Here is a 13,858-nt window from a genome sequence, read left to right on the forward strand (position 1 = left end):
CATGGGCCCGCTCTTCCCTTGGGGCAAAATCAGGAGGGAAAAGACTGTTCCTGGGAGGAGCTAACATTCCCCCCCCCCCCCCCCCCCCCGGTTTTCTTTGGGGCCTAACCTGTCCAGGTGTTGCAGCACGGGCTTGGCCCTACTAGGTGCTCAATAAATATGGGCCGTTATGAGGAAAATGACGCATCAGACTGTCCTGGCAATGGCGGACAGGGCGGTTCCCTTTTGTACAAGTTCATCAGGCATTTATAAAGAGAAAGTTTATTTTCATCACCAGAAGCACACACACTATACACAATACACATGAACAGAAGTAAAAAAAAAAAAAGTGCATTATGCATCTTCTACTGCAAATTCACAGTACAAAAGATACTGCCTTTTAAATACTTAATATATAAAAAAAAAACAAAAAAAAACCCAATATGATAAAAAAAAAATCATTGATATCGTAACGCAATACACCGGAACCTACTGGCAGCTTCTGGAAACCGAAGGGCAACTCGTGGAGCTCCGGATGTGACGGGAGGGGGGCAGGGGTCTGTACCTACATCTTGTTGCAAAAGACCTCAGGACACCGACGAAGAGGAAAAAGAGGGTGGGCTAGGTGATAAAATCTCTATTACACTAGAGGGCCCTGGTGTGATTGCAGGTGGGTGAGGGCTGGCTCGGAGGCCCCTGGAAGTCACCGCCCCTCGGTCGGCCAGCACACCGCGGGCTTGGGCCACGCTGGCCCCTGCCTTCCTCACCTGCAGGAGCTACCAGTGCTGCTGCTAGCCATGGGCCTTGGGTCCTCGGGGACACGCACTGCGGGACTGCATAGCAGAATGAACGCAAATACGGAGCAGGACGCCCACCTACACGTCAACCACCTCTGACGGGACCAGGTATCCGATCCCAAAAGATGAGGGTAACAGTTCCGCATAAATACATAGTATTTGTAAACTATTATTAAGGCACTCAATTATAAAACAATAATTACAGTGTCAGAAATGAGGGGAGAGAGCAGCTACCTTCTGTGGCATCGAGGCCTAGAGAAGGGCCGGCAGAGGCCTGGGGGTCTGTTTATAAAGACTCCTGGTTTAAGAGAGGGACAGAAGCCAGGGCTGCGGTCCTGACTGCCAAACAAACACAAAGCTGTCCTTTTCAGAGCTACCGAGGGCAGCACCAGGCCAGGTGGTGCAAGCTGATTCCATGACGGGGCGTGAGAAAATGACGTGATAATTTAAATATATTGGAATATATAATGTATGCAGAGTGAACTCAGACAGATAGGTATTCAGCTGCGGAGCAAACAACTGAAATAAAACAAAACCAAGTAGCTGAGTAGGAGGGTCATCAACCACCTTCGTTTGGCATGCAGCACCACCAAGCCCCCAAGGTCCCAGGACCAGTCTCGGTGGCTGCACTGTGCCTGGCCACATGCCACAAATTTCCCAATCCACCTTTCTCTCCTGCCAGAGGTGATGTGGTGGCCCTAACTGGGTCGTGTGGGCTTGCGGGATGCCCCGCTTGGTGGCACACTGAACACAGACTTGGGTGAAATGCATTCATTCTGCCCCAGTGGAAAGAATTTCTGGCCCACAGAAAGCAATTCCCTCTTCAGACATCCCAGGAGAGGTTACTTATATGATACGATGCAGAATTTGTTCCCATGGGGGAGAATACACTTTCCAGGCATCAGCCCTGCGCGGAGAGACAAGAGTGCAGAAATACAGAGTTGTCCTGAAGGTGTTAATTCTCTTGCAAGCTCAGCTCCCACCTGCAACTTCCTCTGGGTTTGTCCTGGCTTGGAAGCATGTATTAGCTGGACAGGGCAGGTGGAGCAGAGCTCCTTGTGAGTAACCGGCATGCTTGGGCAACAGGGTGAAACGGAGAGGGGCCTGCCATCCAGCAGTGAGCTATATGAGAGCCCAGGGGTGCAGGAGTCCCTACCCTGAGAAAAAGGAAGCTGGAAATCTAAAGAGAAAGAGGGTATATGGGGACCTCATATTTTTTGAATGTAATATTAAAAAAAAAATAAAAAGAAACCTTATTCTAAAGGTCATACAACCAGGAACATTTCTAGAAGACTGTTAAGTAGCTACGGACAAAAAAATAAGACATTGGCATTGTCCATTATGATCAGAGGGCTGCGTGTGATTTTTCCCCTCTCAGTGACCAGTTTCCCCTTTAAGGTTAAAACTTGGCTTACACAGCTACTTCTTACTGCAACAAGAGACAGGTTGGGGTGGAGGCGGGATTTATCAATAAAGATGAAAAAAAAAAACCCAAAAACACACCAGCCTGGCTTTTGGCATGCCATAGGAATTAAAGTGAAAGCGAGGGAAAAGAGGTGAAAGATGAAATGCGGCTGAATGCGCAAGGTATCAAACTGGTTGAGATCATTTTCCTTTTCTCCTAATTCAAGAGGCATTCAAAGAAAATGGCAGTCACCCAAATCAATGACTTTCACAGCATAAATTTCTGCCACTTCTCCAAATACTTGTGCCCCTTTTATTCTGGGATTTTTCCCTCCATCAGCTGAAGTTGTAAACAAAGTATCTTGTCAAGATCTGGCATATTTTACAGAGCAAAATTTTCTTTTCAGAGACCAATGAGCTTTCTTTGCCCGACAGAATGCTCTTGTCTTGTTAGTGTTTGTAAATAGCAATTTGCCATATGTTTACAGGCAATTGATTTGGCCTCAGAGGAAAATCTTTATCCTTTTCTCCATGCCAGACTCTCAGATGTCAAGTCAAGAAGCCTTCTGATGCTTTCAGGCTGGGAACTGGGCACTGGCCTGTTTAGATGTTGATATACCAGCTCTAGTTCCAAAAACGAGTGGCTAAGTTTGCCAAAAGCCAAAGATCCCCTTGCATTTGTAATCCTTTTCCCCCTGCCCCCTTTAACTGCTTAAGAAAAATTATGGCTTTCAAAATCAAAGTTTTCAAAAGCGTATCACCCTCATACACAGACATGGTTGAAAGAACAACTTAAGTCTGTCATCACCAAATTTAAAAGATTATTTTGACACAAAACTTGATCTGCTGCATGAAATTTAATTTGGCAAGACGTATTGAAGTTGATATTTCTTTGAGAATATGCTTTTGTTGGCTGAGGGAGAGGGGGTCAAACACCCACACGGTTTTCAGGATTAAGTGGATAATCACCTTTTGAGGTGGTTTTCCCTGTCAAGTGAAATAATGCATGTTTTTTAAAAAGAATAAGGCCAGGGAGAAAAAAATTCTGGAGGGTTTTTTTTTTTTTTTTTGCAAAACCTCTACTCACTAGTTGTTGAAACGTCATCTTTGTTGGTGAGCCCACCCGCCGCGGGATGCGCCTCCCACTGGCTGTGTCTGGGCGCCCAGTTCTGACCACTGGGATGGTCAGCTCCTTCACCCACTCTCAATCTGGCTGGTCCTTTCTAGCTTCATTGAATTAATCAGACTGACCTAGCTGATGGCAAGACAGAACTGTGGACAAGCTTCGGCCAGCTGGTTTCCTTCAACACATCCAACAGCTGCTTGGTCCTGCACAAGAGCCAGGCTGGGGGTGGGCTGGAAGGTCGAGCCCAGAGGAGGGAGGGGTCTGGCCTGAGGGGTCAGAGGCACTGGAGCCCTTCAGATTTGCCCAGTTCCTTCCCTGTGTTGTCATGTAAAACCAGGGGTTGGCAAAGGGCCAGACGGTAAATATCCTCGGCTTTGCGGGTTATATGTGGCCTCTGTTGCATAACAATTTTATTTATTTTACAATCTCTTAAAAAGGTGAAAATCATTCTGAGCTCACGGGGCTGTAAACTGTGGTCGACCCCTGGATTAAACCTTTCTGCCTGTCGAGCTTTTTTCTCTCTCTTTAAAATATTCTAGGGGAGCGGGTGTAGCTCAGTGGTGGAGCGCCTGCTTCCCATGAACGAAGTCCCGGATTCAACACCTGGTGCCTCCTGCAAAAAAAAAAAAATTCTAACATTCTGTCTCGGTGACTGACACCAAGTCAACTGACTCCTCGATTCCAGCCTAGAGTCCACGGCTGTGTGACTGGCTGAGCTCCCTCGAGTCTTTCCAGGACTGCCCACAGAGCCAAGGCTTAGCCTACAGCGCCCTCCGTCATTCCACCTCTGCCGTTAGGAAGCCTTGGAGAGACGTGGGAAGCAGTATTTTCATTTCAGGAAGGGGCAACTGTAAACATCTGTGAAACCCTCCAGCAGCCTCCTTTCTCTTGGAGGAGCTGCGGCCGTGTTGCTTCTGCAGAGGGACTGGTCATTTCTCACTGCTGTCGCCTTCTTGTCCTCCCCCAAATGTGAACAGAAGTGACCTAAAGGCATCTGAGGGTCAGGTGCTCTCAAAACCTTAAACCCAGGGGAGCAGGTGTAGCTCAGCTGGTTGAGCACCTGCTTCCCACATACGAGGTCCCGGGTTCAATTCCCAGGACCTTGGAAAAAAAGGAAGAAAAAAAATAATAACCCAACCTCACTCGGTTCAGCAGCAGATGAGGCTCAATAACGCTTTGTGGGTCCCCCAAACTGGGGGCAGTTTAAACTTCACCATAAGCAATGACTGAGACCATCGCACACAGCTCCCCCCCGACTCCCCAACCCCCCGACCCCAGAGCTGGCCGAGGACACACTTCATCCGGCTGTAACAACAAAACCAGGCCCGAGGACCTCGCGCGCACGCGGCACCGAGTTAGCTTGGCAGCACCCGATGCCCGTGTCCGACTTCACCTTAGCAGGGCTTGGTGCGGTCAAGTCTTAACACTTTGGGGGGTCCCAGCCAAAACCACAAAACTGGTTTTTGTTTCTGTTTTGCATTTTCGGGGCGAACAAACCCTGACGCAGCATTATTCCCTGGAACGAGCCTTGGTCGTTACTGTATTTTAAAAACAGAAAGCACAGCAAGAACGGAGGTAGGACCTATGTTGCATCCAAGAGTTTCCCCCAAAGGGCTGGAATGAGCTAGAAATGTGTGCCCTGGTGGTCAAACTCTAATTTTGCAAACGGAAGATTTCTGATGCGTGTGTATCCATGCACGCATTTCCTCGACCAGGGTTCTTCTTGGAAAGATGTGACTGGAGGTTTAGAGTTCCTTGTCTACTGCCCGACAGTCCCTGGCTGTCCTAGGCCACCCAAGCGCCATCTTCCCCTTCAGTTCTTGTGCTGCGTGTTAGTTATCTTTTGTTGCTTCTCCTCCCTATCACGGGAGAGGGCGAAAAGTCCGGATAGCTTCAGTTGTTCATGAGACGTCAAGACGTAAGGAGCTGAGCGAAATCCACAGCGACCCTAAGGGAGCGGTCCTAGCAACGTGGAAGTCCCAACGGGGCCAGAGGCAGGTCAGCTTTTGCTCGCCCACAAGGGGCTTTTCAAGTTTCCAGGGGCTGGGGTCCCTGACAGCTTCGAGGTTGCGGCTGGGCTCCTCGGTGGCGCGTGGAGCTCGTGCCAGAAGGGGGGCTCGCTGGGCCCGGCGTCCCGCGAGTCGGCCACGGTGGACGGGTCAGCCTCGCTGGACAGGTCTTCCGTCGAGAAGGTGAGGCTTCCGAGCTTGGCCAGGGAGTGCGAGCGCTTCAGCGGGGAGGAGACGGTGAGGCCGGCCAGCCGGAGCCGGGTCTCGATCTCCTGCGTCCGCTGCTTCACCAGGCCCGGCTTGCCGCGCACGCTGTGGATGCTGTCGCTGCTGGAGCTCCGCGTCAGGTTGGAGCCCATGGAGGAGGAGGTGGGCGTGTAGCAGATGGTCTTTAGGAAGTCCTTGCAGAAGTGGCTGCTGTGCTCCGGGCGGCAGGGGAAGGGGCTGGGGCTCTTGAGAGAGGCTCCTTCCGGCGGGGCGGGGGCGGCCTCAGCTTTCTCGTAGCTCCCTGCTTGGCTCGGCCAAGCCGGGGGCCCCCACGGAGCGGGCACGGCCGGGTCCTGGTCTTCTTCGGGGATGCTGGCCTCCAGCCGGCCAGCGGGGCCGTCCCGGAAGGGCGACGCCGTATCCGCGGGCCTGCTCTTCAGCCGCTCCAGCTCTTTGGTGTGCTTGCGAACCAAGCCTGCCTTCTGCAGCTGAATGATGGATTCCTGGTGCTGCATCAAGTAGCTGCTGGCTGTCGGCTTCTCCGACTCTTTGCTGAACAGAAGCCGCAGGTCCTTCGCGGGCTTCGGGTCTTTCTTGGCGAGCGCGTCTTCTTTCGCTGCTTCCGGGCCGAGGGGGCTCTTATCACAGTGAGAGTTCTTCGCAAGGAGGGACTTTGGCAGGGCTTTTTGGGTCTCTCTGGAAGGTTCCAAAAGGCTAGTGGGTGGCTCTGGGGCGGTCCCGGACCCTGAGCCGTTGGTGTCTGGCCTCCCGCAGCCTGCTGGCGGGAGAGGCTGTGGCGTTTCGGTGGGGCCGGAGGCCAGCTTCTCCAGCGCCCGCGCCCTGCTGGCCGCGTGGGCCGCGGGGGAGGCTGCGAGGTGGGGCAGGAAGGCTGGCTGGGTGCAGATGGCAGGTGCGCTCGGGGTCTCTCGCTGCTCCCCGCAGGCCTCGGGAGCCCCGCGGGCCGTGGGGTACATGCAGTCGGCACAGGATTTGTAGGGAGGCTTCACTTTGTTCAGGATCCCAAAAAGAGCGTCGTGCTGAAAGGAGACAAAAATAAGGGCAATGATGAGCCACAGACCAAAGAAGCCAAGGAGGGTCCGGAGACCCCTAAGAACCTGCTCGGCTGCGGGTAACGGAGGATGAGCTGGGGCTGCCTGAGCAGGCTTTCCCGAAGCTAAGTGCCCAAGGCCCCGGCACACCAGCCACGGGCCGGGAGCAGGGCCCCCGGGGACCTCCCCTCTCCAGCCTGCCTGCGCCCTGCACTGCAGCCCTGTCTCCTACCTCACAGCACTGTGACAATTAAATGAGATGGAGTTTCTGGCCCGGCAGGCGCCTCTCCCTTTCTTTCCTTTTCAGAAAGAATTTGCACCTGGGGGAGCGCAGTCAGAGAACAGAAGCCTTCCTGTCGAGAGGGAACGCCGCGTGGCCCCCAAGAGCCACGGCCTTGCCGTGGTCATCACGAGAGAGGTGGCAGAGGCCTAAAATGGGAAAGTCCCTAACATAGACCCAAACACAGGTGCCCACGTGGGCCCAAGTGGGCTTCAGGTGCGGAGGGAAAATGTATTGCTGTTTCCCAAGGAAAACCATCTTGCCTTGTGGGCACGAGAGGCCGGAGGCAAGGCGCCTTACATCCCCGCCTTTTGGACGGGAGGCTCCTGGTCAATCAGAAGCTACTCTTCTGGGCTGTGAGACTCAGAGAAAAGCGCCAAGTCTCCCTGAGAGTCGTTGAGCTGCGAGATCCCTGAGCTGGTCTAAAATGAAGCCTTCCGGGCAAAGGGCCGATGGAGGTGTCTCAGAACGATGTCTCCACCCCCAGGAAAGCCGGGGTGCCACAATCAGGGCTTGCTGCCATCCTGTGTAGCAAACTTAGATCGCTCGAGGAAAGAAGGCTTGGGCCGGTCCAGCCCTGGAGCTGTCACAGAGGCATGGCCAGCACTCCTGGAGGCTGCAGGGGAGCTGGCGGGGGGTTGTGAGGGGAGGCGGGGAGCAGTGCCTTCTGCAGAAGCCTGTCTTAATCGGGGATTCTGACTGGTGAGACCTCAGCCCTGACAAATCACCCAGTAACCCTGTGTGGGGCAACAAACACGACACAGTCCCTGCCCTCAAGAAGCCTGTCCCAGGAAGCGGATGTGGCTCAAGTGACTGAGCTCCCGCCTACCCACATGGGAGGTCTGGGTTCGGTTCCCAGATGAGCAAAACAGCAAGCTGACACAAGGGGCTGGTGCAGCAAGCTGATGCACCAAGATGACGCAACAAGAGACACACAGAGGAAAACATAATGAGAGACTCAACAAAGCAGGAGCGGAGGTGGCTCAAGCAATTAGGCACCTCCTTCCCACATGGGAGGTCCCAGGTTCAATTCCCGGAACCTCCTAAAAAAAGAAGACAAGCACACAACAAACAGACACAGCAAATACAAACAAAGAGGGAGTGGGGAGAAATAAAGTATTTTTTAAAAAAAGAAGCCTGTGTGCTGGTGGGAAGAGACCAGAAAACAGCACAGAAAGTGCTAGGAGAGAGAGGGGTAAACGCCAAGCCTCCCACAGAGGGAAGGTTTCCTGGAGGAAGCAGCACCTTGGCTGAGACTGATCGGCTCAGCAAGCAAAGGGGAGCAAAGAAGGCACAGCAGGCAGAGGGAGAGCACAGCAAGGCCCAAAGGAGAAAGGAGGGCCCACGGGCAGGACCGCACAGTGCGGGCAAGATGACGTAGGCAGGGGGTGGCAGGAGATGAGCAGGAGGGGGCAAGAGCTTCTGCCCCCAAAGTGCCTCCCAGGCTGTGTTTCCCTGCCTCACCCCATCCCCTAAGCCCCCCAGCTTCCAGTCTACCTGAAGTCCAGGGCCTGCTGGCCCCTGCCTAAAGTCTCCTGTGGCTTCCCAGGGGCCCTGGAACGACGTGCAGACCACTGCTGTGCCGCAGGGGCCCCGTATGCCCCACCGTCTCTCAGACCACAGCCCCCAGCTCCCAACCCTCACAAGTTCCAAGCTCTCTCCCTTCTCAGGGGCTGGACACCAGCTGCTAATTCTGTCCCCAAGGCTCTCCCCCTTTGGCCCTTCACGGCCACGCTTTCTCAAGGAGCCCTCCTGCCCCGCAAGTTCTTCTCCGTCACCAGTGAGCTGTCCTCTCACTGAGCACTGCCTGCATTTATCTTGGCGCATCCTTCTTGTTCGCCATCCATTTCTCCACAAGACAGCATATGCATGGAGCAAACTCGCTCATCGCTGTACCCCTCCCCAGCCTGGCACACCTCAGTTAAGAAGAATGAGTAGAAGGAAGCGGATGTGGCTCAGCAGATAGGGTGTCCGCCTACCACACGGGAGGTCCAAGGTTCAAACCCAGGGCCTCCTGACCTGTGTGATGAGCTGGCCCACGTGCAGTGCTGATGTGCCCAAGAAGTGCTGTGCCACGCAGGGTGTCCCCTGTGTAGGAGAGCCCAAAACGCAAGGAGTGTGCCCTGTAAGGAGAGCCACCCAGTGTGAAAAAAGTGCACCCTGCCCAGGAATGGCGCTGCCCACACGGAGAGATGAAGCAACAAAATGAGACACAGATTCTGGGTGCCGCTGACAAGAATCCAAGAGGACACAGAAGAAAACACAGTGAACGGACACAGAGCAGACAACTGGGGCGGGGGGCAGGGAAGGGGAGAGAAATACATACATAAATCTTAAAAAAAAAAAAAGAAGAATGAGTTGACTGAATGAATGTGCGGATGTCATTCATTCAGCCAAACTCTGGCCCGTAAAGGAGGGGCAGGTCCTCTTACCCAAGCGCCACTCGCGGTCCCACCCTATGACTCCCAGTGGTGCCACTGCACCCTAGAGCCTCTATCATCTACCTTCATGGTGATCTGCTCTTTGGGAGCAGTAAGTGGTGGGGGCAATCCGTGAGTTTTGGAATTTGTTTTAGGGCTCAGCGGTTGGCAGCTTTACCGTCCCTGCTTGCATTGTAACATTTAACAGCAACAAACCCACTCTGGATTTGCACGCCAGCTTTCTACGTGCTCTTGCTGACAAATCAAAGCCACATGGTGTGATGGGCAGGGGGAGGCCAGGCAACACCTGGGAGGTGGTGGCAGAGCCAGGTCCAAGCCCACGGTGAGGCCGCACACCACAGCCCTGGGCTCAGCCAGGCTCGACCCCTCGGCCACTTCCGACTGGCGGAGGGAGGGGGAGAGCCATCGAGAGCCAGTTTTCTGAGTAGACTCCCAGGTCAAGGCTAGAATCCAGCTGCAGATAAGCCACCTGTTTGACAGCCCCAAGAGACCAGTGGAGCCAAACATTAGAATCTGAGCTGGAGACTAGGTATTTGAGGATGTTGAGGAAGTACCAATAATTTTTCAAGGATAATGGTGGTGTAGTGATGTTACTGATGCACTTAAGAATAAAATGACGTATCTGGGATTTGTGTCAAAGGAGTTCAGGTATGGGGAAGTGGGTTAAGGAGGAAACAAGAGAAGAGTCACAGATTGAAAAATGCTCAAGCTGGGGGGTAAGTCAGACATTTTACGTTTTTCCGTAAGAAAAAAGACACTGCATTGGAAATGCTACCCAACGTGTGAGCAGACAGCGCCCTGGAGATTGGTGCTATCCCCTGCAGAGCTCGGATGTGCTGCGCACACAACACACATTCTACATTCCCATCAGCCTGCAAGAAATGCTCTCGGACACAAACCCACAGGCCACCGGAGAAGGCACTGCTGAGTGGCAGAGCGAGCGGCAGACAGGGCTGCGGAGGGGCCCTGCAGCGAGCGGCGCGTGCCCCCACGCCGGTCCCAAGCCTACCTCAAGGTCATCTGGACAGCTCCTCTTGCTGTTGTTATTATTTAGGTTTTCCCAGTTGAGCAGATTTTTATCGAGCTGGGCTGGGGGCCGGCCCCACCTTCCCACTCCCAGACCCTCGTCCTTGTCCGTCTCCTCCCGCTCCATCTCCTCCACCTGGGGCAAGGAGCCGCTGCGGGCTTTGAGGACCCCAAGCTCCAGCCTCTTCCTCGCGTCCTTCTCGCAGGGCCCGGGGCCCTCCTGAGGATGCCCAGTTGGCTTGTGGGCCTCTGAGGGCCGAGCGGTGTCCACCGACACGGCGTCCCTCTTGAGGTCCTCGAGCTGGACCACACTGCCAGCTTCGTCGTCGTCGTCGGGGGAAGGCAGGAGAGGGTCTGAGAGGCGCCGGAAGCAGCAGGGGAGGGCGGGGCCTTCTGGGGCCCTGCGGCCTGGGCACAGGGGATGGGCCGCGTCGTCTGTGCCGGGTAGCGGGGCTTCCAGGGTGCCGTCCAGCGTCTCTGACGAGAAGTCCCCGGGCCCCGCAGGGTCCTCCTCAGCCTGCTGGAGGCTGCTCTCCGACTGCTGGCGCCACAGCTTGTTGTGCCGCTGTTTGCTGTGGGGAGGAAGGGCAGGGGAAGGTTAACGAGAGGACAGAGGGGAGGCCGGGAAATGAGGGAAGGCTCAGGCAGAGCCTCTCTCTCTTCTCTCGCATGTTCCCGAGAAAGGCAAGGATGAGAGAGACAGCCCTAGGACCACAAGTCCTCACGGCTCCTCCAAAAAGCCTTCAATGACTTTCTGGTCACGGGAGGAGAAGGTGGCAGCTATGTGAATACTCCAGACTTGAAATTCTGTGCACCCGTGCATTAGTCCCTCCTCATCTGGGGACCTTCAGCAGGTCTCCCAAGAACCATCTCTCCATGAATAGTACGGGAGCAGGTGGAGCTCAGTGGTTGAGCACCTATTACACGTGTACGGGGTCGCGGGTTCAATACCCAGTACCTCCTGAAAAAAAGGGGGAGGGAGGAGTTGATGTAGCTCAGTGGTTGTGCTCCTGCTTTGCATGTACAAGGTCCCGGGTTCAATCCCCGCTACCTCCTGAAAAAAAAAAAGAATAATCATCTTCTTCCGACTATATTGTAAACAGATTACAGGAATCAAAGCAAAGCATGTGTACAAATGTATGCACGCTAACACAACAATGTAAACACACGTAGTACACATGAATAAAGTTTGGAAGATCCCAGCAAAGTGAGGATATTTGTTTAAGTTGAAGAGATGACAGGGCAGTTTTTAAACAACCTTTTAATTGTTTTTATAACACAGGCTTATAAAGAAAAAAACAAAAGCAGAAAGACTTATAATGAAATAAGAAAAATAAGTCACCTCCATGACCCTTATCCAGAGCAATACAACCTTGTGGACTTGTGAGGGTTAAGTCAGCCAAGGAAGAGAAGAGTAAATGAAAGGATAGCATGAGGGAAGGATTTGCTGCAGTTCTCCAAAGCAGGGGAGTATCACAACCAGTCACCATTACTTGCTCCACGTGCACGTTCCAGGCAAGGCCAAGGTGGCCCTGAGGTTGGGCTGCAATTCAAGGTCAAGGGTGTGCCACTGTGAACCTCCTTGCAGCGCCCAGCCCAGGGCAAAGGGCACGGATGGCCGTGAGCAGCGGTCGGCTAAGGGAGAGGCGAGCTGGCCTCCGTCCTCCTTGCCCTGCCTGGGGATCTCTCCAGCCCCTCTCTGGGTGACAGTGAAGGGATGGCCAGAGCTGCTCCCTGGACGTCGTTCAATCCTGCCAGGGCACGCCTGCTTTCCCAAACCTGGCCAGGAAGCCAACCAGCAGGGGAGGGTGGACTTGGCCGTGGCTTCCTTCCAGACATAAAGCAGAGAGGCCTGCTTTTGTACAGAGACTGAACAGAAGGGGGCCGGGGGCCAGTGAATCCCCAGAGACTGGCTTCCATCTGGAGAGCCTGGCATGCCACAGGTGATCTCGGGGCGCAGGACCTGGCTGTACGTCGCCCTTCTGCCGTCCACTGGTTGAGTGATGTGGGGCAAATTCATCTCCCAACATGGACTCCTTACCTGTGAAAAGGGGAGACCCTCTCCATCGCACTGATCTGGGTGGGGATTGGAGATTTAAATAAAACAACAGCTCTGTTTATTGAGTTTTTGCATGGTGCCAACTTATCTGTAAAGTTAAACCCACCTGGGTAGTCAGGGAAACTGCACAACAACCTATCAGGTGAGTATTAGTCATTCTTTACTTGGAAGAGGAAACTGCGGCTCAGGGAGAGGCCTGAGCTTGCAGGAGTGGCACAGCTCAGGGAGAGGCCTGAGCTTGCGGGCGTGGCACAGCTCAGGGAGAGGAGTGAGCTTGCGGGCGTGGCACAGCTGGGCCAGGTCGTGCCCCCACAGCCCCTGGGCGCGCCCTGCTGTCCCGGGGCGCAGTCCCCGAGCGCGCCCCGCAGTCCCCAGGCACACCCCGCGACGCACCCGGTGAAGCGTGGGCACAGGGCCCTGCACGGAGCAGACGCTGGAAGAACGGCCGGGAGATCACGCGCGCCCATGTCGCACACGGGGCCGCGAGTCGGGTTAAGAATCAGGCGTGGTTCCCTTCAGAAGCAGGACGAGGCTCCGCGCGCGCCAACCAAATCAGAACAGATCCCTCCTGGAAACCACTCCTCAAGCCCTGACAACGGCTGCTTTCCTCCGCCCGGCCCTCCCCGCCCGGCTCTCCCCGGGGGGCAGGGTCTGCGCCCTCCGCTGCCAAGCCCGCGCGGCCGCCGCGTGCCCACCTGGCGTCCAGGATGCCCTCGTACTCCGACAGCTGCCTCATGAAGCCCGCGTTGGGGCGCGCGATGCTGCGCTTCTGCTTCACGTAGTTGAAGGCCTTCTCCAGGGGCCAGCCGAACTCCTTCATGGCGTAGGCGATGACGGTGGACGCCGAGCGGCTGACGCCCATTTTGCAGTGTACCAGGCACTTGGAATGGTTCCTCCTGAGGGGGGGCGGTAGAAAGGGCTTAAAATCTTAAATGACTGCATTCTCAGAAGTTTTACCTGAGGTGTTTTTTTTTTTTTTAAACTTGACCGTTATCTCCGTGCCCAGACTCCCCCTTGTCCTAATGTTTACCGAGCAGACGGATCACACACCCACTAAAGGAAATCACTTGACTGAAAAATCCATTAGCACACAATGGGAAATCAAAATAAACCTGTCCTTTTTGGTCCAAGTTTCGCTCCACAAATGCGCTGCCTTCAGGGACAAAATGGGAGTCTTCTTTGAAACAGGCTAGGAACCCCCCCCCCCAAAAAAAACCTTTTGTGGGAAGCATTTGGGCAGCTGAAGAGATTTCTGCAAAAGCCACTCCGCTGCTGTGGCAGACAGAGTCGGTGAATGAGGTACTGTGAAAAAATGGGGTCAGTGAACCGAGAGCTGCAAGGCCCTCAGGAGAGCGAGACACTTGTCAGGCAGGAGGTTAAGGGGCAAAAGCGGCTGTACCCCCCCTCCTCCGACTACGAGGAAAAGAAAGGAAGAGGATGGGCTGCTGAGGTTGTCTGTAAGGAGCAGGGACTGGCCCGGC

General features: G+C 54.4%; 1 protein-coding gene across 4 annotated transcripts in view; it reads right to left on the reverse strand.

Moving 5' to 3' along the window:
- Window positions 1-245: 245 nt before the first annotated feature.
- The window catches only part of SSH1 (slingshot protein phosphatase 1), a 62,814-nt gene continuing 49,201 nt past the window's right edge, over window positions 246-13,858 (reverse strand). For all 4 annotated transcript variants that reach the window (XM_058281497.1, XM_071209828.1, XM_012529688.4 and 1 more), the window contains 3 exons: window positions 13,073-13,273; window positions 10,302-10,890; window positions 246-6,559 (listed from right to left, as the gene is read on the reverse strand). In XM_058281497.1, coding sequence (XP_058137480.1) covers window positions 5,306-6,559; window positions 10,302-10,890; window positions 13,073-13,273 — 2,044 coding nt within the window. In that variant the 3' untranslated portion in view covers window positions 246-5,305. The remainder of the gene's footprint in view (window positions 6,560-10,301; window positions 10,891-13,072; window positions 13,274-13,858) is intronic.

The sequence above is a fragment of the Dasypus novemcinctus genome, chromosome 19 (assembly GCF_030445035.2).
Source record: "Dasypus novemcinctus isolate mDasNov1 chromosome 19, mDasNov1.1.hap2, whole genome shotgun sequence".
NCBI lineage: Eukaryota > Metazoa > Chordata > Mammalia > Cingulata > Dasypodidae > Dasypus > Dasypus novemcinctus.